This window comes from Tachyglossus aculeatus, chromosome 22 (assembly GCF_015852505.1).
Source record: "Tachyglossus aculeatus isolate mTacAcu1 chromosome 22, mTacAcu1.pri, whole genome shotgun sequence".
Taxonomy (NCBI): Eukaryota; Metazoa; Chordata; class Mammalia; order Monotremata; family Tachyglossidae; genus Tachyglossus; species Tachyglossus aculeatus.
In genome coordinates this window covers 53,709,723-53,734,111 of record NC_052087.1, presented here as the reverse complement: position 1 = coordinate 53,734,111, position 24,389 = coordinate 53,709,723, and the positions used below count along the sequence as shown (strand labels likewise).

Below are 24,389 nucleotides of genomic sequence, written 5' to 3'. Positions count from 1 at the left end.
CTGTATTAAGCGCTTGGAAAGTGCAATTCGGCAACAGATAGAGACAATCCCTACCTGTTTAATGTGGCTCTCTTAGGTTTACTGATACACAGGCGACGTGGGAAGGGTTCATAATAATAATTATGGTATTAATTCATTGTCGTATTTATCAAGCGCTTACTGTGTGCAGAGCACTGTATTAAGCGCTTGGAAAGTACAATTCGGCAGCAGATAGAGACAATCTCCACCTGTTTAATGTGGCTCTCTTAGGTTTCCAGATACACAGGTGACGTGGGCAGGGTTCATAATAATAATTATGGTATTTATTCACTGTCGTATTTATCGAGCGCTTACTGCGTGCAGAGCACTGTATTAAGCGCTTGGAAAGTACAATTGGGCAACAGATAGAGACAATCTCTACCCAACAACGGGCTCATATGGGCCAGGCACTGTACTAAGCGCTGGGGTGGATACAAGCAAATCAGGTTGGACACAGCCCCTGTCGGCCGTGGGGCTCGCGGTCTCCACCCCCATTTTACAGACGAGGGAACCGAGGCTTAGAGAAGTGAAGTGACTTACCCAAGGTCACACAGCAGACATGTGGCGAACCCACGCTGCCACTCCATCTCTCTCTCTCTCTCTCTCTCCCTGTCTGTGTGCCCGGCGGCGGTGGCGGTGCCCGCAGTGCTGACGTCGCTGCCCGCCCTGGCGGTGCCCCCGCAGACCCCCAGCAAGGCCGCGGGCGGGCCGGGAGCCAACGGGCTGGACGCCCCCGACCCACGCAGCTGGCTCTACCTGGAGGAGATGGTCAACTCGCTCCTCAGCACCGCCCAGCAGCTCAAGACCCTGCTGGAACAGGCCAAGCAGGCCAGTGCCACCTCTGCCCTCGCCCACGACAAAATCCCGCCCGACGGGGACCGCAAAGAGGTAACGCGCGGCCCGCGGACACTCCCTTCGGACCTTCGATCAATCAATCGATCCTATTTATTGAGCGCTTACTGCGGCCCGCGCAGCCCCTCCCTTCGGGCCTTCACTCAATCACTCAATCAATCAATCAATCGTATTTATTGAGCGCTTACTATGTGCAGAGCACTGTACTAAGCGCTTGGGAAGTACAAATTGGCAACACATAGAGACGGTCCCTACCCAACAGTGGGCTCGCAGTCTAAAAGGGGGAGACAGAGAACAGAACCAAACGTACCAACAAAATAAAATAAGTAGGATAGAAATGTACAAGGAAAATAAATAAATAAATAAATAAATAGAGTAATAAATATGTACAACCATATATACATATATACAGGTGCTGTGGGGAAGGGAAGGAGGTAAGACGGGGGGATGGAGAGGGGGACGAGGGGGAGAGGAAAGAAGGGGCTCAGTCTGGGAAGGCCTCCTGGAGGAGGTGAGCTCTCAGCAGGGCCTTGAAGGGAGGAATGGGTAAGTGTTTATTGAGCACTTACTCGGGCCTTCACTCAATCACTCAATCAATCAGTCGTGTTTATTGAGCACTTACTCGGGCCTTCACTCAATCACTCAATCAGTCGTGTTTATTGAGCGCTTACTATGTGTAAAGCACTGTTCTAAGCGCTTGGGAAGTCCAAGTCGGCAGCATCTAGAGACGGTCCCAACCAACAACGGGCTCACGGTCTAGAAGAGGGAGACAGAGAATCAATCAATCAATCAGTCAGTCGTATTTAGTGAGAGCTTACTGCGACCCGCGCATCCCCTCCCTTCGGGCCTTCACTCGAATGTGTTGCCAATTTGTACTTCCCAAGCGCTTAGTACAGTGCTCTGCACATAGTAAGCGCTCAATAAATACGATTGATTGATTGATTCACTCAATCAATCAATCGCTCTTATTTATTGAGCACTTCCTGTGTGCGGAGCACTGACTGTGAGCCCACTGTTGGGTAGGGACTGTCTCCATATGTTGCCAACTTGTACTTCCCAAGCACTTAGTCCAGTGCTCTGCACACAGTAAGCGCTCAATAAATACGATTGATTGATTGATAGAAGGGGGAGACAGAGAATCAATCAATCAATCAATCATATTTACTGAGCGCTTACTGCGGCCCGCGCAGCCCCTCCCTTCGGGCCTTCACTCAATCAATCAATCAGTCGTGTTTATTGAGCACTTACTCGGGCCTTCACTCAATCACTCAATCAATCAGTCGTGTCTATTGAGCGCTTACTATGTGTGAAGCACTGTTCTAAGCGCTTGGGAAGTCCAAGTCGGCAGCATCTAGAGACGGTCCCAACCAACAACGGGCTCACGGTCTAGAAGAGAGAGACAGAGAATCAATCAATCAATCAATCAGTCAATCGTATTTAGTGAGAGCTTACTGCGGCCCGCGCAGCCCCTCCCTTCGGGCCTTCACTCACTCAATCAATCAATCAATCAATCGCTCATATTTATTGAGCACTTCCTGTGTGCGGAGCACTGACTGTGAGCCCGCTGTTGGGTAGGGACGGTCTCCATATGTTGCCAACTTGTACTTCCCAAGCGCTTAGTCCAGTGCTCTGCACACAGTAAGCGCTCAATAAATACGATTGATTGATAGAAGGGGGAGACAGAGAATCAATCAATCAATCAATCATATTTACTGAGCGCTTACTGCGGCCCGCGCAGCCCCTCCCTTCGGGCCTTCACTCAACCACTCAATCAATCAGTCGTGTTTATTGAGCACTTACTCGGGCCTTCACTCAATCACTCAATCAATCAGTCGTGTCTATTGAGCGCTTACTATGTGTGAAGCACTGTTCTAAGTGCTTGGGAAGTCCAAGTCGGCCGCATCTAGAGACGGTCCCAACCAACAACGGGCTCACGGTCTAGAAGAGGGAGACGGAGAATCAATCAATCAATCAGTCAGTCGTATTTAGTGAGAGCTTACTGCGGCCCGCGCAGCCCCTCCCTTCGGGCCTTCACTCACTCAATCAATCAATCACTCATATTTATTGAGCACTTACTGTGTGCGGAGCACTGACTGTGAACCCGCTGTTGGGTAGGGACGGTCTCCATATGTTGCCAACTTGTACTTCCCAAGCGCTTAGTCCAGTGCTCTGCACACAGTAAGCGCTCAATAAATACGATTGATTGATTGATTGATAGAAGGGGGAGACAGAGAATCAATCAATCATATTTACTGAGCGCTTACTGCGGCCTGCGCAGCCCCTCCCTTCGGGCCTTCACTCAATCAATCAATCAATCAAACAGTCACTCATTTATTGAGCACTTACTGTGTGCAGAGCACTGACTGTGAGCCCATCATCATCATCACCAATCGTATTTATTGAGCGCTTATTATTATTACCATTACCGTTATCATTATCATTATTATTATTATTATTATTATTATTATTATTATTATTACTAGCCTTCCAGGAACAACTTGGAGAACTTGTCACTTTGGAACTGACCCAAAACCCTCTTAAACCTCCGCGGAGAAAAACACGTCCTTGTGCTTCCCACCCCTCTCCCTCTCCCTCCCCAGCCAGCAGCCTTCAAGTTTAGACCAACAACACCCGGCCCTGATCCCCAAGAGAAGCAGCGTGGCTCAATCAATCAATCAATCAACCAATCGATCGTATTTATTGAGCGCTTACTGTGTGCAGAGCACTGGACTAAGCGCTTGGGAAGTCCAAGCTGGCAACATCTAGAGACGGTCCCTACCCAACAGTGGGCTCACAGTCTAGAAGGGGGAGACGGAGAACAAAACCAAACATACTAACAAAATAAAAGAAATAGAATAGATATGTACAAGTAAAATAAATAAACAAATAAATGGAGGAATAAATATGTACAAACAAATATACATCTATACAGGTGCTGTGGGGAAGGGAAGGAGGTAAGATGGGGGGGATGGAGAGGGGGGCGAGTAGGGGGAGAGGAAGGAAGGGGCTCAGTCTGGGAAGGCCTCCTGGAGGAGGTGAGCTTTCAGTAGGGCCTTGAAGGGCCCTACCCACTTTTGGGTAGGGACCAGTCTCTCTATGTTGCCAACTTGTACTTCCCAAGCGCTTAGTCCAGTGCTCTGCACACAGTAAGTGCTCAATAAATACGATTGGTTGATTGATTGATAGAAGGGGGAGACAGAGAATCAATCAATCAATCAATCATATTTACTGAGCGCTTACTGCGGCCCGCGCAGCCCCTCCCTTCGGGCTTTCACTCACTCAGTCAATCAGTCAATCAATCAGTCGTGTTTATTGAGCGCTGACTGTGTGCAGAGCACTGCACTAAGCGCTTGGGAAGTCCAAGTCGGCAACATCGAGAGGCGGTCCCTCCCCAACAGTGGGCTCACGGTCTAGAAGGGGGAGACGGAGAATCAATCAATCAATTAATCGTATTTATTGAGCGCTTACTGCGGCCCGCGCAGCCCCTCCCTTCGGGCCTTCACTCACTCACTCAATCAATCAATCAATCACTCGTATTTATTGAGCGCTTACTGTGTGCAGAGCACTGCACTAAGCGCTTGGGAAGTCCAAGTCAGCAGCATCTAGAGACGGTCCCTACCCAACAGCAGGCTCACGGTCTAGAAGGGGGAGATGGAGAATCAATCAATCAATCAATCAATCGTATTTATTGAGCGCTGACTGCGGCCCGTGCAGCCCCTCCCTTCGGGCCTTCACTCAATCACTCAATCAATCAATCGTATTTATTGAGCGCTTACTGTGTGCAGAGCACTGCACTAAGTGCTTGGGCAGTCCAAGTTGGCAACATCTAGAGGCAGTCCCTACCCAACAGCGGGCTCACAGTCTAGAAGGGGGAGACAGACAATCAATCAATCAATCAATCGTATTTATTGAGCGCTTACTGTGTGCAGAGCACTGCACTAAGCGCTTGGGAAGTCCAAGTCGGCAACATCGAGAGGCGGTCCCTACCCAGCAGCGGGCTCACGGTCAAGAAGGGGGAGATGGAGAATCAATCAATCAATCAATCGTATTTATTGAGCGCTTACTGCGGCCCACGCAGCCCCTCCCTTCGGGCCTTCACTCAATCACTCAAGCGCTCAATAAATACGATTGATTGATTGATTGATTGATTGAAGACTGCCTGTTTTCTCGGAGCAAAGAATAGTAACGTCCTGGGATAAAAGGGTGGTTTTTCTCTTGACAAGAGCTATAGTCATTTCTCGCTACGAGAAATCAGAGAGGCCTGGACCAAAAAGAAAGGTGACTGCTGGTTGTACATATTTATTACTCTATTTATTTTACTTGTACATATCTATTCTATTCTATTTTATTTTGTTAGTATGTTTGGTTTTGTTCTCCGTCTCCCCCTTTTAGACTGTGAGCCCACTGTTGGGTAGGGACCGTCTCTATATGTTGCCAACTTGTACTTCCCAAGCGCTTAGTACAGTGCTCTGCACACAGTAAGCGCTCAATAAATATGATTGATTGATTGATTGAAGACCGCCTGTTTTCTCGAAGCAAAGAATAGTAACGTCCTGGGATAAAAGGGTGGTTTTCTCTTGACAAGAGCTATAGTAATTTCTCGCTACGAGAAATCAGGGAGGCCTGGACCAAAAAGAAAGGTGACTGCGGGTTGTACATATTTATTACTCTATTTATTTACTTATTTATTTTACTTGTACATATCTATTCTATTTATTTTATTTTGTTAGTATGTTTGGTTTAGTTCTCTGTCTCCCCCTTCTAGACTGTGAGCCCACTGTTGGGTAGGGACTGTCTCTATATGTTGCCAGCTTGTACTTCCCAAGCGCTTAGTGCAGTGCTCTGCACACAGTAAGCGCTCAATAAATACGATTGATTGATTGATTGATAGATCATCATCATCATCATCATCATCAATCGTATTTATTAAGCGCTTACTGTGTGCAGAGCACTGTACTAAGCGCTTGGGAAGTACAAATTGGCAACACCTAGAGATGGTCCCTACCCAACAGTGGGCTCACAGTCTAAAAGGGGGAGACAGAGAACAAAACCAAACATACTAACAAAATAAAATAAATAGAATAAATAGAATAAATAAATAATAAATAAATAATAGATTAAATAGAATAGATCACCCTCTTCCTCTGCCCTACCTCCTTCCCCTCCCCACAGCACTTCTACATATTTATTGCTCTACTTATTTTACTTCTACGTATCTACTACCCTATTAATTTTATGAATGATGTGCATATAGCTTAGTCCAGTGCTCTGCACACAGTAAGCGCTCAATAAATACGATTGAATGAATGAATGAATATAGCTATAATTCGATTGATTCTGTTGGTTTCGACTGAGGCCCAGAGAAGTGAAGTGACTTGCCCAGCGTCACACAGCTAATGGTTTTGTTTTCTTGTCTGTCTCCCCCTTCTAGACTGTGAGCCCGTTGTTGGGTAGGGACCGTCTCTATCTGTTGCCAATTTCCCAAGCGCTTAGTCCAGTGCTCTGCACACAGTAAGCGCTCAGTAAATACGATTGAATGAATGAATGAGCCCGTTGTTGGGCAGGGACCGTCTCTATCTGTTGCCAGTTTCCCAAGCGCTTAGTCCAGTGCTCTGCACACAGTAAGCGCTCAGTAAATACAATTGAATGAATGAATGAGCCCGTTGTTGGGTAGGGACCGTCTCTATCTGTTGCCAATTTCCCAAGCGCTTAGTCCAGTGCTCTGCACACAGTAAGCGCTCAGTAAATACGATTGAATGAATGAATGAGCCCGTTGTTGGGTAGGGACCGTCTCTGTTGCCAGTTTCCCAAGCGCTTAGTGCAGTGCTCTGCACACAGTAAGCGCTCAGTAAATACGATTGAATGAATGAATGAGCCCGTTGTTGGGCAGGGACCGTCTCTATCTGTTGCCAGTTTCCCAAGCGCTTAGTCCAGTGCTCTGCACACAGTAAGCGTTCAATAAGTACGATTGAATGAATGAATGACCTGGGGTAAGCCGCTTCACTTCTCTGTGCCTCAGTTACCGCATCTGTCAAATGGGGACGAAGACTGTGAGCCCCACGTGGGACAACCTGTTGACCTTGTATCTCCCCCAGTGCTTAGAACAGTGCTTGGCACATAGTAAGCGCTTAACAAATACCATCATTATTATTATTATTGCCGGAGGCCTCCGGGGGGAAGAGGTTTAGTAATTTTCTGGAGCCCCCGAGGGTGGAAAGGAAAGCAGTGTGGCCGAGTGGATAGAGCCCAGGCCTGGGAGAAGGTCGTGGGTTCTAATCCCAGCTCTGCCACTTGTCTTGCTGTGACCTTTTCTTTTTTATGGCATTTGTTAAGCACTTACTGTGTGCGAAGCGCTGTTCTAAGCGCTGGGGGGATACAAGGTGATCAGGTTGTCCCACGTGGAGCTCACAGTCTTCATCCCCATTTTCCAGATGAGGTCACTGAGGCACAGAGAAGCTAAATGACTTGCTCGAAATCACACAGCTGACAATCTGTGTGACAAGCTGTGTGAAATCACACACTGAGCCCCCTTCTCCCTCTCCCCTTCCTCCCCCTCCCCCCCCGCCTTACCTCCTTCCCCTCCCCACAGCACCTGTATATATGTTTGTACAGGTTTATTACTCTATTTATTTTACTTGTACATATTTACTATTCTATTTTTTTTATTTTGTTAATATGTTTTGTTTGGTTGTCCGTCTCCCCCTTCTAGACTGTGAGCCCGCTGCTGGGTAGGGACCGTCTCTAGATGTTGCCGACTTCTACTTCCCAAGTGCCCTGCACACAGTAAGCGCTCAATAAATGCGATTGAATGAATGAATGAATGACAAGTGGCAGAGGCGGGATTAGAACCCATGACCTCTGACTCCCAAGCCTGGCTCTTTCCACTGAGCCACGCTGCTTCTCACCTTGGGCAAATCACTTCACTTCTCTGGGCCTCAGTGACCTCATCACTCATTCATTCATTCATTCATTCAGTCGTATTTATTCATTCATTCAATCGTATTTATCGAGCGCTTACTGTGTGCAGAGCACTGTACTAAGCGCTTGGGAAGTACAAGTTGGCAACATATAGAGACAGTCCCTACCCAACAGTGGCCTCACAGTCTAGAAGTATTTATTGAGCGCTTACTGTGTGCAGAGCAGTGTACTAAGCGCTTGGGAAGTCCAAGTTGGCAACATCTAGAGCCGGTCCCTACCCAACAGTGGGCTCACAGTCGAGAAGGGGGAGGCAGAACAAAACAAAACATATTAACAAAATAAAATAAATAGAATAAATATGTACAAATAAAATGCATTTGTTCAGTCATTGTCGTATTTATTGAGCGCTTACTGTGTGCAGAGCACCGTACTAAGCGCTTGGGAAGTCCGCGTTGGCAACATCTAGATCCGCTCTCTACCCAACAGCGGGCTCACAGTCTAGAACAGTGTGTCGCAGATTCATTCATTCATTCAATTGTATTTATTGAGCGCTTACTGTGTGCAGAACACTGGACTAAGCGCTTGGGAAGTCAATCAATCAATCCATCGTATTTATTGAGCGCTTACTGTGTGCAGAGCACTGGACTAAGCGCTTGGGAAGTCCAAGCTGGCAACATATAGAGACGGTCCCTACCCAACAGCGGGCTCACAGTCTAGAAGGGGGAGACGGACAACAAAACCAAACATATTAACAAAATAAAATAAATAGAATATATAAATATGTACAAGTAAAATAAATAGAGTAATAAATCTGTACAAATCTGTAGATATTCATCTGGAAAATGGGGATTGAGACTGTGAGCCCCATGTGGGGCAGGGGACTGTCTCTATGTGTTGCCAATTTGTACTTCCCAAGCGCTTAGTACAGTGCTCTGCACATAGTAAGCGCTCAATAAATACGATTGATGATGACTGTGTCCAACTGGATTGGCTTGTATCCATCCCAGCGCTTAGTACAGTGCCCGCCAGAAAGTAGGCGCTTAACGAATGTCATAATTATTGTTATTGAAAGGTTTAGTGATTGGCCGGAGGCCTGGAGGGGGAAGATGTTTAGTGATTTGCCAGAGGCCTTGAGGGTGAAAAGGCTCAATCAATCAATCAATCAATCGTATTTATTGAGCGCTTACTGTGTGCAGAGCACTGTACTAAGCGCTTGTTCAGTCCAAAGCACTGGAGTAACTTGTACTAACTTGCCGTGTGGAGGTAACTGTACTAAGCGCTTGGGAGAGGACAATACAACAGAGTTGGTGGGTACAATTTATTTATTTTATTTGTGCATATCTATTCTATTTATTTTATTTTGTTAGTATGTTTGGTTTTGTTCTCTGTCTCCCCCTTTTAGACTGTGAGCCCACTGTTGGGTAGGGACCGTCTCTATACGTTGCCAACTTGGTCTTCCCAAGCGCTTAGTCCAGTGCTCTGCACACAGTAAGCGCTCAATAAATACGATTGATTGATTGATTGCAATCCCTGCCCTCAACGAGCTAACAGCTTAGAGATTAACTCCTACTGTCAGCCTGAAGCCAGGTGTCTGTCATAATAATAATATTAATCATCATCATCTTCATCATCAATTGTATTTATTGAGCGCTTACTGTGTGCAGAGCACTGTACTAAGTGCTTGGGAAGTACAAATTGGCAACATGTAGAGACAGTCCCTACCCAACAGTGGGCTCACAGTCTAAAAGGGGGAGAGAGAGAACAAAACCAAACATACTAACAAAATAAAATAAATAGAATAGATATGTAATAAGTAGAATAGATATGTATAGATATTATTATATTAATAATCATTGTGGCATTCGTTAAGCGCTTACTATGTGCCAGGCACTGTACTAAGCGCTGGGGTGGCTACCACCCAGTCGGGTTGGACACAGTCCCTGTTCCCATGCGGGGCTCACAGTCTCAACCCCCATTTTACAGATGAGGGAACTGAGGCCCAGAGAAGTGAGGCGGCCTGCCCAAGGTCACACAGCAGACAAGTGGCGGAGCCGGGATTAGAATTTATGACCTTCTGACTCTACCGTCTGTCTGTGTCTCTCTTACTTACACAACTCCCCCCCCCCCCCCCACCCGCAACCAATACCCATTTTTGTGTATTAAGAGGTTTTCCACTGGATAGCCATTTAATCAGGAATTTTTAAACGTCATTGAAACAGCCACTTCAAAAACAAAAGGGCTTAGGTCTTATGTATTGTAATTTTGTAAAAATGTTCCCGAAAAGGTTACGTGACCCTCCGGTTGAAAGAAAGCAAAGCAGAATGGCATCTTTTCGCCCGTCCCGCCATCGACCCCCGGCCCACGTCCTCCCCCGGGCCTGGAATGCCCCCAATCCCTCTGCCCCTCCGCCAAGCTCGCTCTCTTCCTCCCTTCAAGGCCCTGCTGAGAGCTCACCTCCTCCAGGAGGCCTTCCCACACTGAGCCCCTTCCTTCCTCTCCCCCTCGTCCCCCTCTCCATCCCCCCCATCTTACCTCCTTCCCTTCCCCACAGCACCTGTATATATGTATATATGTTTGTACATATTTATTACTCTATTTATTTTACTTGTACATATCTATTCTATTCATTTTATTTTGTTAGTATGTTTGGTTTTGTTCTCCGTCTCCCCCTTTTAGACGGTGAGCCCACTGTTGGGTAGGGACCGTCTCTAGATGTTGCCAATTTGTACTTCCCAAGCGCTTAGTACAGTGCTCTGCACATAGTAAGCGCTCAATAAATACGATTGATTGATGATCTAAGGAAGTCTCCATCGAGGTCCGATTGTTCTTCTAGACTGTCAGCTCATTTTGGGCAGGGAATGTAGGAGCAGCGTGGCTTAGTGGAAAGAGGCCGGGCTTGGGAGTCAGAGGTCGTGGGTTCTAATCCCGGCTCTGCCACTTGTCAGCTGTGTGACTTTGGGCAAGTCACTTCACTTCTCTGGGCCTCAGTTACCTCATCTGGAAAATGGGGATTAAGACTGTGAGTCCCCTCTGGGACAACCTGATTACCTTGTATCTCCCCCACTGCTTAGAACAGTGCTTGGCACAGGGTAAGTGCTTAACAAATACCAATATCATTATTCTTCGTCTAGACTGTGAGCCCGCTGTTGGGTAGGGACCGTCTCTATATGTTGCCAATTTGTATTTCCCAAGCGCTTAGTACAGTGCTCTGCACACAGTAAGCGCTCAATAAATACGATTGATGATGATGATGATGATCCTCTCCCGCCGAGTGCCTATAAATCTCATTTCCGAAGGACACTAAGCCGCCTTTCCGGGCGAGCGTTTCTCTTCCCCCCCCGGACCATCCGAAACCCGCCCACGCCGCTTCTCGTCGGCCTGAATTTTTAAAATGCCTGGATGGAACAGAAAACAGAAGACGCGGTTCAGTGCAGAAAGGTGCGGTTCAGTGCAAGGAGCCCGGGCTTTGGAGTCAGAGGTCATGGGTTCAAATCCCAGCTCTGCCAGTTGTCAGCTGGGTGACTCTGGGCAACTCACTTCACTTCTCTGGGCCTCAATTCCCTCGTCTGTAAAATGGGGATGAAGACAACCTTTTAGACTGTGAGCCCACTGTTCGGTAGGGACTGTCTCTATATGTTGCCAATTTGTACTTCCCAAGCGCTTAGTACAGTGCTCTGCACATAGTATGTGCTCAATAAATACGATTGATGATGATGATGATGACAACCTGATCACTTTGTAACCTCCCCAGCGCTTAGAACAGTGCTTTGCACATAGTAAGCGCTTAATAAGTGCCATCATTTTCCAGCGCTGAGAACAGTGCTTTGCACATAGTAAGCGCTTAATAAATGCCATCATTTTCCAGCTTTGAGAACAGTGCTTTGCACATAGTAAGCGCTTCCAGACTGTGAGCCCGCTGTTGGGTAGGGACCGTCTCTATATGTTGCCAACCTGTACTTCCCAAGCGCTTAGTACAGTGCTCTGCACACAGTAAGCGCTCAATACATACGATTGAATGAACGAATGAAGCAGCGTGGCTCAGTGGAAAGAGCCCGGGCTTTGGAGTCAGAGGTCATGGCTTCAAATTCCGGCCGGGCCAATTGTCAGCTGTGTGACTTTGGGCAAGTCACTTAACTTCTCTGAGCCTCAGTGACCTCATCTGTAAAGTGCAGATTAAGACTGTGAGCCCCCCGTGGGACAACCTGATCACCCTGTAACCTCCTCAGCGCTTAGAACAGTGCTTTGCATGTAGTAAGCGCTTCATAAATGCCATTATTATTATTAATAAATGCCATCATTATCTCCCCCTTTTAGACTGTGAGCCCACTGTTGGGTAGGGACTATCTCTATAGGTTACCAACTTGGACTTCCCAAGCGCTTAGTACAGTGCTCTGCACACAGTAAGCGCTCAATAAATACGACTGATGATGATGATGATCCTCCCCTTTCAAAAAGCTCCTTCTGGGACATACAGGCGAGGCGTAAATTCTGGGTAGGGACCGTCTCTATATGTTGCCAACTTGTACTTCCCAAGCATTTAGTACAGTGCTCTGCACACAGTAAGTGCTCGATAAATATGATTGATTGATTGACTGATTGGAAAACAGGGCGGTCACAGGGCATCCTTCCCCCCCTCCACCGAGCAGAGCCAACTGGGCCACCCCGGGCGGCCGAATGGCCGGGGGAAGCTACGCTCCTGGAAGCCTCAAATTCCTTTTTCTGGAAGCCTCAAGATCCTTATCCCGGTTTCAGGACAGGGAACGCGGCCTTAACAGCCAGGAACAGCCTTTTAAGGTGTCCTAGTTGTTGTTTACAGTAGACGATAATAATAATAATAATAAAGGCATTTATTAAGCGCTTACTATGTGCAAAGCACTGTTCTAAGCTCTGGGGAGGTTACAAGGTGATCAAGTTGTCCCACGGGGGGCTCACAGTCTTCATCCCCATTTCCAGATGAGGGAACTGAGGCCCAGAGAAGTGAAGTGACTTGCCCAAAGTCACACAGCTGACAACTGGTGGAGCCGGGATTCGAACCCATGACCTCTGACTCCCAAGCCCGGGCTCTTTCCACTGAGCCACGCTGCTTCTCTGATAGCAGAAGCAGCGTGGCTCAGTGGAAAGAGACCCTCGTTCCCCCTCGCCCCCCTCTCCATCCCCCCATCTTACCTCCTTCCCTTCCCCACAGCACCTGTATAGATGTATATATGTTTGTACAGATTTATTACTCTATTTATTTTACTTGTCCATATCTATCCTATTTATTTTATTTTGTTAGTATGTTTGGTTTTGTTCTCCATCTCCCCCTTTTAGACTGTGAGCCCACTGTTGGGTAGGGACTGTCTCTCTATGTTGCCAATTTGTACTTCCCAAGCGCTTAGTACAGTGCTCTGCACATAGTAAGCGCTCAATAAATACGATTGATGATGATGATGGGTTCAAATCCCGGCTCCGCCGCTTGTCTGCTGTATGACCTCGGGCAAGTCACTGCACTTCTCTTAGAGAAGCACTGCACTTAGAGAAGCAGCGGGGCTCAGTGGAAAGAGCCCGGGCTTTGGAGCCAGAGGTCATGGGTTCAAATCCCGGCTCTGCCAATTGTCACACAGCACCTGTATATATGTTTGTACATATTTATTACTCTATTTATTTATTTATTTATTTTACTTGTGCATATCTATTCTATTTATTTTATTTTGTTAGTATGTTTGGTTTTGTTCCCTGTCTCCCCCTTTTAGACTGTGAGCCCACTGTTGGGTAGGGACTGTCTCTGTATGTTGCCAACTTGTACTTCCCAAGCGCTTAGTACAGTGATCTGCACACAGTAAGCGCTCAATAAATACAATTGATTGATTGTCAGCTGTGTGACTTTGGGCAAGTCACTTCACTTCTCTGGGCCTCAGTGACCTCATCTGTAAAATGAGGATTAAGACTGTGAACCCCCCTTGGGACAACCTGATCACCTTGTTACCTCCCCATTGCTTAGAACAGTGCTTTGCACATAATAAGTGCTTAATAAATGCCATCATTATTATTATTATTCTCTGGGCCTCAGTTCCCTCCTCTGTAAAATGGGGATTAAGACTGTGAGCCCCACGTGGGACAACCTGATCACCTTGTATCTACCCCAGCGCTTAGAACAGTGCTTTGCACATAGTAAGTGCTTAATAAATGCCATCATTATTATTATTATTCTCTGGGCCTTAGTTCCCTCCTCTATAAAATGGGGATTAAGACTGTGAGCCCCCCGTGGGACAACCCGATCACCTTGTTACCTCCCCGGTGCTTAGAACAGTGCTTTGCACATAGTAAGCACTTAATAAATGCCATCATCATTATTATTATTATTCTCTGGGCCTCAGTTCCCTCCTCTGTAAAATGGGGATTAAGACTGTGAGCCCCACGTGGGAAAACCTGATCACCTTGTATCTACCCCAGCGCTTAGAACAGCACTTGGCACATAGTAAGCGCTTAACAAATACCACCATTATTATTATTATTATAGCAGTCCTACTTTACGTTGGCCTCAGAACAGAGAAAGGGGTGATGATTAGAACCCAAAGTCATCATCATCAACATCAATCGTATTTATTGAGCGCTTACTGTGTGCAGAGCACTGTACTAAGCGCTTGGGAAGTACAAATTGGCAATATATAGAGACAGTCCCTTCCCAACAGTGGGCTCGCAGTCTAAAAGATAATAATGGCATTTATTAAGTCCCCTGGCTTCCCAAGCCAGGGATTTTTCCACTTAGGTCCCCTCCGAAATGACGAGCGATCTCCGATGGGGACAGTCCATCCCGGCCCCAGCCCGGGCTCGGGAGTCAGAGGTCACAGATTCTAGTCCCGGCTTTGGGCAAGTCACTTCACTTCTCTGGGCCTCAGTTCCCTCATCTGGAAAATGGGGATGAAGACTGTGAGCCCCATGTGGGACAACCTGATCACCTTGTATCCCCCCCCCGCAGTGCTTAAAACAGTGCTTGGCACATAGTACGGGCTTCATTCATTCATTTATTACCATTCATTCATTCATTTATTGAGCGCTTGCTGTGGGCAGAGCACTGTACTGAGCGCTTGGGAGAGTAAAGTACGGCAATAAACAGACACATTCCCTGCCCACAATGAGCGTACAGTCTGCTGAGGGGGGGAACAGACAGTAAGAAGCAGCGTGGCTCAATGGAAAGAGCCCCGGCTTTGGAGTCAGAGGTCATGGGTTCAAATCCCAGCTCCATCACTTCTCAGCTGTGTGACTTTGGGTAAGTCACTTGACTTCTCTGTGCCTCAGTGACCTCATCTGTAAAATGGGGATTAAGACTGTAAGCCCCCCGTGGGACAACCTGATCACTTTGTAACAACCCCAGCGCTTAGAACAGTGCCTTGCACACAGTAAGCGCTTAATAAATGCCATTATTATTATTATTGTTATTAACAAATACCAACATTATTATTATTATTATCATTATTGTTATTAAGTCTCTTGTTTTCAAGCATTCCCTGCTTGGGCTTCTCGCCCCGTCGTCTCAGATAAGCTGTGTCCACAGTAAGCGCTCAATAATCAATCAATCACATTTATTGAGCGCTTACTGTGTGCAGAGCACTGTACTAAGCGCTTGGGAAGTACAAGTTGGCAACATATCGAGACGGTCCCTACCCAACGGTGGGCTCACAGTGTAGAAGGGGGAGACAGAGAACAAAACCAAACATATTAACAAAATAAAATAAAGAGAATAGATAGGTACAACAAGAAACAGGCCCATTCCTTGTCCCCGACTTTCCAATCTAGAGGGGGAGATCGACATTAATCAATCAATCAATCAATCAATCGTATTTATTGAGCGCTTACTATGTGCAGAGCACTGTACTAAGCGCTTGGGAAGTACAAATTGGCAACACATAGAGACAGTCCCTACCCAACAGTGGGCTCACAGTCTAAAAGGGGGAGACAGAGAACAGAACCAAACATACCAACAAAATAAAATAAATAGGATAGAAATGTACAAGCAAAATAAATAAATAAATAAATAGAGTAATAAATATGTACAACCATATACACATATATACAGGTGCTATATTAATAGAAATAAATAAATTACAGATATGGGCATAAGTGGTGTGGGGCTGGGAGGGGAGGTGAATAAAGGGAGCAAGTCAGGGGGACACAGAAGGGAGTGGGAGATGAGGAAAAGTGGCCTCAGTTCCCTCATCTGTAAAATGGGGATGAAGACTGCGAGCCCCCCGTGGGACAACCTGATCACCGTGTAACCTCCCCAGCGCTTAGAACAGTGCTTTGCACATAGTAAGCGCTTAATAAATGCTATCATTATTATTATTATTATTATCATTAGTAGTAGTAGTAGTAGCAGTAGTAGTAGTAAGCACTCAGTAAATACCACTGACACTCTGACTGGACTCTAGACTATCTTCTAGACTGTAAGCTGTTTGTGGGCAGGGAATGTGACTGTTTATTGTAGTATTGTCCTCTCCCCAGCACTCAGTCCAGTGCTCTGCACCACAGTTAGCGCTCAGTAAATGTGATTGACTTCCGGACTGACCTCCACGGCCACTTGGGAGGTCGCTGGGGCCGCAGCCAGAGAATCCTCACCATTTGGAAGCTCTGGATTCCTCTGCCTGCCTGCCTGCCTGCTTGCCTGCAGCTCAGAAACATCATCTGAGCTTTAAGCCTTTAATCTGCTTAAACGACAGGTTTCACTCCTAGAGGGGGAAATCTATTTTGGCTGCGCTCTCCTTTCTCTCTCTCACTCTCTCTCTCTCTCACTCTCTCTCTCTCTCTCTCTCTTTCTTGGTTGGGGTCTCCTTTCTCTCTTTTTTTCTCCCTCTTCCTTTTTCTTTTCTTTCTTTCTTTCTTTCTTTCTTTCTTTCTTTCTTTCTTTCTTTCTTTCTTTCTTTCTTTCTTTCTTTCTCTCTCTCTTTCTTTCTCTCTCTCTCTCTCTCTCTCTCTCTCTTTCTTTCTTTCTTTCTTTCTTCCCTTCTTCCCTTCTTTCCTTCTTTTCTTCCTTCCTTCCTTCTTTTCTTCCTTCCTTCCTTCTTTTCTTCCTTCCTTCCTTCCTTCCTTCCTTCCTTCCTTCCTTCCTTCCTTCCTTCCTTCCTTCCTTTCTTTCCTTCTTTCCTTCTTTCCTTTCTTTCTTTCTTTCTTTGTTGGGGTCTCCTTTCTCTCTCTTTCTTTCTTGGTTGGGGTCTCCTTACTCTTTCTTTCTTTCTTGGTTGGGGTCTCCTTTCTCTCTCTTGGTTGGGGTCTCCTTTCTCTCTCTTTCTTTCTTGGTTGGGGTCTCCTTACTCTTTCTTTCTTTCTTGGTTGGGGTCTCCTTTCTCTCTCTTGGTTGGGGTCTCCTTTCTCTTTCTTTCTTGGTTGGGGTCTCCTTTCTCTCTCTTTCTTTCTTACTTCTCCCTCTCTTTTTCTTTCTTTCTTTCCTTCTTTCTTTCTTTCTTTCTTTCTTTCTTTCTTTCTTTCTTTCTTCTTTATTTCTTTCTCTCTCTCTCTCTCTCTCTCTCTCTCTCTCTCTCTCTCTCTCTCCCTCCCTCCCTCCCTCCCTTCCTTCCTTCCTTCCTTCCTTCCTTCCTTCCTTCCTTCCTTCCTCCCTCCCTCCCTCCCTTCCCTTCCCTTCCCTTCCCTTCCCTTTCCTTCTTTCTTTCTTTCTTTCTTTCTTTCTTTCTTTCTTTCTTTGGGTCTCCTCTCTCTCTCTTTCTTTCTTTCTCTCTTTCTTTCTTTCTTTCTTTCTTTCTTTCTCTCTTTCTTTCGCTCTTTCTTTCTTTCTCTCTCTTTCTTTCTCTCTTTCTTTCTTTCTCTCTTTCTCTCTCTCTTTCTTTCTTTCTTTCTCTCTTTCTTTCTTTCTCTCTTTCTTTCTTTCTCTCTTTCTCTCTTTCTTTCTTTCATTCTTTCTTTCTTTCGTTCTTTCGTTCTTTCCTTTCATTCTTTCTTCCCTTTCTTTTAATGTGCTTTTAATGAGGCTCTGAAGACGGGGAGAGTTATTGTCTGTGGGATAGGAGAAGCAGTGTGGCTCAGTGGAAAGAGCCTGGGCTTTGGAGTCAGAGGTCAGTCATGGGTTCAAATCCCGGCTCCACCACTTTCATTCATTCAATCATATTTATTGAGCGCTTACTGTGTGCAGAGCATTGTACTAAGCACTTGGGAAGTACAAGTTGTCAACATTATAGAGACGGCACTTGTCAGCTGTGTGATGATGATGATGAAGTCACTTCACTTCTCTGGGCCTCAGTGACCTCATCTGTAAAATGGGGATGAAGACTGTGAGCCCCTCGTGGGACAACCTGTTCACCTTGTAACCTCCCCAAGCGCTTAGAACAGTGCTTTGCACATAGTAAGTGCTTTATAAATGCCATCATCATCATCACAGAAGGGAGTGGGAGAAGAGAAAAAGAGGGTTTAGTCAGGGAAGGCCTCTTGGAGGAGATGGGCCTTCAATATCAATCAATCAATCAATCAATCGTATTTATTGAGCGCTTACTGTGTGCAGAGCACTGGACTAAGCGCTTAGGAAGTCCAAGTTGGCAACATATAGAGAAGGTCCCTACCCAACAGTGGGCTCACAATCAATCAATCAATCCTATTTATTGAGCACTTACTGTGTGCAGAGCACTGGACTAAGCGCTTGGGAAGTCCAAGTTGGCAACATATCGAGACAGTCCCTACCCAACAGTGGGCTCACAATCAATCAATCAATCAATCGTATTTATTGAGCGCTTACTGTGTGCAGAGCACTGTACTACTAAGCGCTCGGGAAGTCCAAGCTGGCAGCATATCGAGACAGTCCCCACCCAAGAGTGGGCTCACAGTCTAGAAGGGGGAGACAGAGAACAAAACCCAACATACTAACAAAATAAAATATGGCTCTGAAACTGGGGAGAGTCATTGTCTGTGGGATTTGAGGAGGGAGGATGTTCCTCGCCGGAGGCAGGATGGGGGCGAGAGGTTGGAGGCGAGATGGAGGGACAGAAAAGTTGGCATTAAAAATCTCAAAATTAAAAATTAAAAATTAAAAATCCTCAAAAATTAAAAATCCTCAAAAATTAAAAATCCTCAAAAATCTCCAGTGGCTACCAATCAGTCTGCGCATCAGGCAGAAACTCCTCACCCTGGGCTTCCAGGCTGTCCATCACCTCGCCCCCTCCTACCCCACCTCCCTTCTGTCCTTCTCCATCGCAGCCCGCACCCTCCGCTCCTCCGCCGCCGATCTCCTCCCCGTACCTCGTTCTCGCCTGTCCCGCCATCGACCCCCGGCCCACGTCATCCCCAGGCCCGGAATGTCCCCAATCCCTCCGCCCCTCCGCCGCGCTAGCTCTCTTCCTCCCTTCAAGGTCCTGCTGAGAGCTCACCTCCTCCAGGAGGCCTTCCCACACTGAGCCCCTTCCTTCCTCTCCCCCTCGTCCCCCTCTCCATCCCCCCATCTTACCTCCTTCCCTTCCCCACAGCACCTGTATATATGTCTATATGTTTGTACAGATTCATTACTCTATTTGACTTGTCCATATCTATTCTATTTATTTTATTTGGTTAGTATGTTTGGTTTTGTTCTCGGTCTCCCCCTTTTAGACTGTGAGCCCACTGTTGGGTAGGGGCTGTCTCTAGATGTTGCCAATTTGTACTTCCCAAGTGCTTAGTCCAGTGCTCTGCACATAGTAAGCGCTCAATAAATACGATTGATGATGATGATTAAGGTGAGGGCACAGCCGGCTTTAAGGCCACCAGCGAGGGGGAGCGTCCGCTTGCCGCGGAGGTGGACGGGCGGGCCACCCTCGGAGGGTCCGGTGGTAGGCGAGGAGAGCCGAGGAGGATCCTCCATCAGCCCACGTCACCAGGCCAAAAGGGTGGCCCCCCCAGCCCTGCCCGACCCTCGACCCTCTACCGATCGCAGCCCGCTGTTTCCTCTCTGTCGCAGCACCCTCCAGGCCCGTTATTCCAACAGACAGAAGACGCGGACGGTAAAACGGAAATCATCATCAAGGCAAGTGGGCCGGCCCCGGTGGCCGTTGAGTTCCCAAATCAATCAATCAATCAATGAATCAATTGTATTTATTGAGCGCTGACTGTGTGCAGAGCGCTGGACTAAGCGCTTGGGAAGTCCAAGTTGCGGTCCCTACCCAACAGCGGGCTCACAGTCTAGAAGGGGGAGACGGAGAACAAAACCAAACATACTAACAAAAGAAAATAAATAGAATAGATAGGTACAAGTAAAATAAATAAATAGAGTAATAAATCTGTACAAACATATATACATATATACAGGTGCTGTGGGGAAGGGAAGGAGGTAAGGTGGGGGGATGGAGAGGGGGACATATAGAGCGCTTCCTGTGTGCGGAGCACTAGACTAAGCGCTTGGGAAGTACAAGCTGGCAGCATCTACAGACGGCCCCTACCCAACAGCGGGCTCACAGTCTAGAAGGGGGAGACAGAGAACAAAACCAAACATACTAACGAAATAAAATAAATAGAATAGATATGTACAAGTCAAATAAATAGAGTAATAAATCTGTACAAACATAATCGTCAGCTGTGTGACTTTGGGCAAGTCGCTTCACTTCTCCGTGCCTCAGTTGCCTCATCTGGAAAATGGGGATTAAGACTGTGAGCCTCACGTGGGACACCTGATCACCTTGTAACCTCCACAGCGCTTAGAACAGTGCTTTGCACTGCCCCTCCGCCAAGCTCGCTCTCTTCCTCCCTTCAAGGCCCTGCTGAGAGCTCACCTCCTCCAGGAGGCCTTCCCTGACTGAGCCCCCTCCTTCCTCTCCCCCTCGTCCCCCTCTCCATCCCCCCATCTTACCTCCTTCCCTTCCCCACAGCACCTGTATATATGGATATATGGTTGTACATATTTATTACTCTATTTATTTATTTATTTTACTTGTGCATTTCTATCCTATTTATTTTATTTTGTTGGTATGTTTGGTTCTGTTCTCTGTCTCCCCCTTTTAGACTGTGAGCCCACTGTTGGGTAGGGACTGTCTCTATGTGTTGCCAATTTGTACTTCCCAAGCGCTTAGTACAGTGCTCTGCACATAGTAAGCGCTCAATAAATACGATTGATTGATTGATTGATTGGTTGATTGAAAGAAGGGCTTAGGCAGGGAAGGCCTCTTACAAAAACCCCAATAATAATTGGGATATTTATTAAGCGCTTACTATGTGTCAAACACTGTTCTGAGCGCTGGGGGAAATACGAGATCTTAAGGAAAGAAAGGATTAGGCAGGGAAGATCTCTTACAAAAACCCCAATAATAATTAGGGTATTTGTTAAGCGCTTACTATGTGTCAAACACTGTTCTAAGCTCTGGGGGAAATACGAGATCTTAATACAGTGCTCTGCACACAGTAAGCGCTCAATAAATACGATTGATTGATTGAAAGAAGGGCTTAGGCAGGGAAGGCCTCTTACAAAACCCCCAATAATAATTAGGGTATTTGTTAAGCGCTTACTATGTATCAAACACTGTTCTAAGCGCTGGGGGAAATACGAGATCTTAAGGAAAGAAGGGCTTAGGCAGGGAAGGCCTCTTACAAAAATCCCAGTAATAATTGGGGTATTTGTTAAGTGCTTACTACGTGTCAGACACTGTTCTAAGCGCTGGGGGAAATACGAGATCTTAAGGGAAGAAGGGCTTTGGCAGGGAAGGCCTCTTACAAAACCCCAATAATAATTGGGATATTTGTTAAGTGCTTACTATGTGTCAAACCCTGTTCTGAGCGCTGGGGGAAATACGAAATCTTAAGGAAAGAAGGGCATAGGCGGGGAAGGCCTCTTACAAAAACCCCAATAATAATTAGGGTATTTGTTAAGCGCTTACTATGTGTCAAACACTGTTCTGAGCGCTGGGGGAAATATGAGATCTTAAGGAAAGAAGGGCTTAGGCAGGGAAGGCCTCTTACAAAAACCCCAATAATAATTGGGATATTTGTTAAGCGTTTACTATGTGTCAAACACTGTTCTAAGCGCTGGGGGAAATACGAGATCTTAATACAGTGCTCTGCACACAGTAAGCGCTCAATAAATACGATTGATTGATTGAAAGAAGGGCTTAGGCAGGGAAGGCCTCTTACAAAAACCCCAATAATAATTAGGGTATTTGTTAAGCGCTTACTATGTGTCAAACACTGTTCTAAGCGCTGGGGGAAATACGAGATCTTAAGGAAAGAAAGGCTTAGGCAGGGAAGGCCTCTTACAAAAATCCCAATAATAATTGGGGTATTTGTTAAGCGTTTACTATGTGTCAGACACTGTTCTAAGCACTGGGGGGAATATGAGATCTTAAGGAAAGAAGGGCTTAGGCGGGGAAGGCCTCTTACAAAAACCCCAATAATAATTAGGGTATTTGTTAAGCGCTTACTATGTGTCAGACACTGTTCTAAGCGCTGGGGGAAATACGAGATCTTAAGGAAAGAAGGGCTTAGGCAGGGAAGGCCTCTTACAAAGACCCCAATAATAATTGGGATATTTGTTAAGCGCTTACTATGTGTCAGACACTGTTCTGAGCGCTGGGGGAAATACAAGATCTTAAGGGAAGAAGGGCTTAGGCAGGGAAGGCCTCTTACAAAAACCCCAATAATAATTGGGATATTTGTTAAGCGCTTACTGTGTGTCAAACACTGTTCTAAGCGCTGGGGGAAATACAAGATCTTAAGGAAAGAAGGGCTTAGGCAGGGAAGGCCTCTTACAAAAATCCCAGTAATAATTGGGGTATTTGTTAAGCACTTACTATGTGTCAAACACTGTTCTAAGCGCTGGGGGAAATACGAAATCTTAATACGGTTCTCTGCACACAGTAAGCGCTCAATAAATACGATTGATTGATTGAAAGAAGGGCTTAGGCAGGGAAGGCCTCTTACAAAAACCCCAATAATAATTGGGATATTTGTTAAGCGCTTACTATGTGTCAAACACTGTTCTAAGTGCTGGGGGAAATACGGGATCTTAAGGAAAGAAGGGCTTAGGCAGGGGAAGCCCTCTTACAAAAACCCCAATAATAATTAGGGTATTTGTTAGGCGCTTACTATGTGTCAAACACTGTTCTGAGCGCTGGGGGAAATATGAGATCTTAAGGAAAGAAGGGCTTAGGCGGGGAAGGCCTCTTACAAAACCCCAATAATAATTGGGATATTTGTTAAGCGCTTACTATGTGTCAAACACTTTTCTAAGCGCTGGGGGAAATACGAGATCTTAAGGAAAGAAGGGCTTAGGCAGGGAAGGCCTCTTACAAAAACCCCAATAATAATTAGGGTATTTGTTAGGCGCTTACTATGTGTCAAACACTGTTCTAAGCGCTGGGGGAAATACGAGATCTTAAGGAAAGAAGGGCTTAGGTGGGGAAGGCCTCTTACAAAAATCCCAATAATAATTGGGGTATTTGTTAAGCGTTTACTATGTGTCAGACACTGTTCTGAGCGCTGGGGGAAATATGAGATCTTAAGGAAAGCAGGGCTTTGGCAGGGAAGGCCTCTTACAAAAGCCCCAATAATAATTAGGGTATTTGTTAAGCGCTTACTATGTGTCAGACACTGTTCTAAGCGCTGGGGGAAACACGAGATCTTAAGGAAAGAAGGGCTTAGGCGGGGAAGGCCCCTTACAAAACCCCAATAATAATTGGGATATTTGTTAAGCGCTTACTATGTGTCAAACACTGTTCTTAGTGCTGGGGGAAATACGGGATCTTAAGGAAAGAAGGGCTTAGGCAGGGGAAGCCCTCTTACAAAAACCCCAATAATAATTGGGATATTTGTTAAGCGCTTACTATGTGTCAAACTGTTCTAAGCGCTGGGGGAAATACAAGATCTTAAGGAAAGAAGGGCTTAGGCAGGGAAGGCCTCTTATAAAAACCCCAATAATAATTAGGGTATTTGTTAAGTGCTTCCTATGTGTCAGACACTGTTGTAAGCTCTGGGGGAAATACGAGATCTTAAGGAAAGAAGGGCTTAGGCAAGGAAGGCCTCTGACAAAAACCCAATAATAATTAGGGTATTTGTTAAGCGCTTACTATGTGTCAAGCACTGTTGTAAGCGCTGGGGGAAATACGAGATCTTAAGGTCGGATATAGTTTTCGTCCTACACGGGGCTCACAGTGTAAGTAGGAAGGAGAACAGGTTCCTATGTGGGACTGGGATTTGTCCAGCCCCAATTTGCCGTATCCATTCATTCATTCATTCATTCATTAAATCATATTTATTGAGCGCTTACTGTGTGCAGAGCACTGGACTAAGCGCTTGGGAAGTCCAAGTTGGCAACATCTAGAGACGGTCCCTACCCAACAGTGGGCTCACAGTCTAGAAGGGGGAGACAGAGAACAAAACAAAACATTAACAGAACAGAATATTAACATTAATATTAAATATTAACAGAATAGAATAAATATGTACAAGTAAAATAAATCGATAAATAGAGTAATAAATGCGGACAAACATATATCCATATATACAGGTGCTGTGGGGAGGGGAAGGAGGTGAAGCAGGGGGGATGGGGAGGGGAAATGCTTTGACCGTGCGGAGGAGCAGTGCAGCCTAGTGGATAGAGCACAGGCCTGGGAATCAATCAATCAATCAATCAATCGTATTTATTGAGTGCTTACTGTCTGCAGAGCACT

The 24,389-nt window shown here is 46.1% G+C and overlaps 1 protein-coding gene across 1 annotated transcript in view; it reads left to right on the top strand.

The window, feature by feature from the left end:
* Window positions 1-24,389, top strand: part of DEAF1 (DEAF1 transcription factor) — a 103,539-nt gene that overhangs the window by 59,273 nt on the left and 19,877 nt on the right. Inside the window, exon 10 of the mRNA XM_038765182.1 lies at window positions 665-906. Within this exon, the coding sequence (XP_038621110.1) occupies window positions 665-906 (242 nt within the window). The remainder of the gene's footprint in view (window positions 1-664; window positions 907-24,389) is intronic.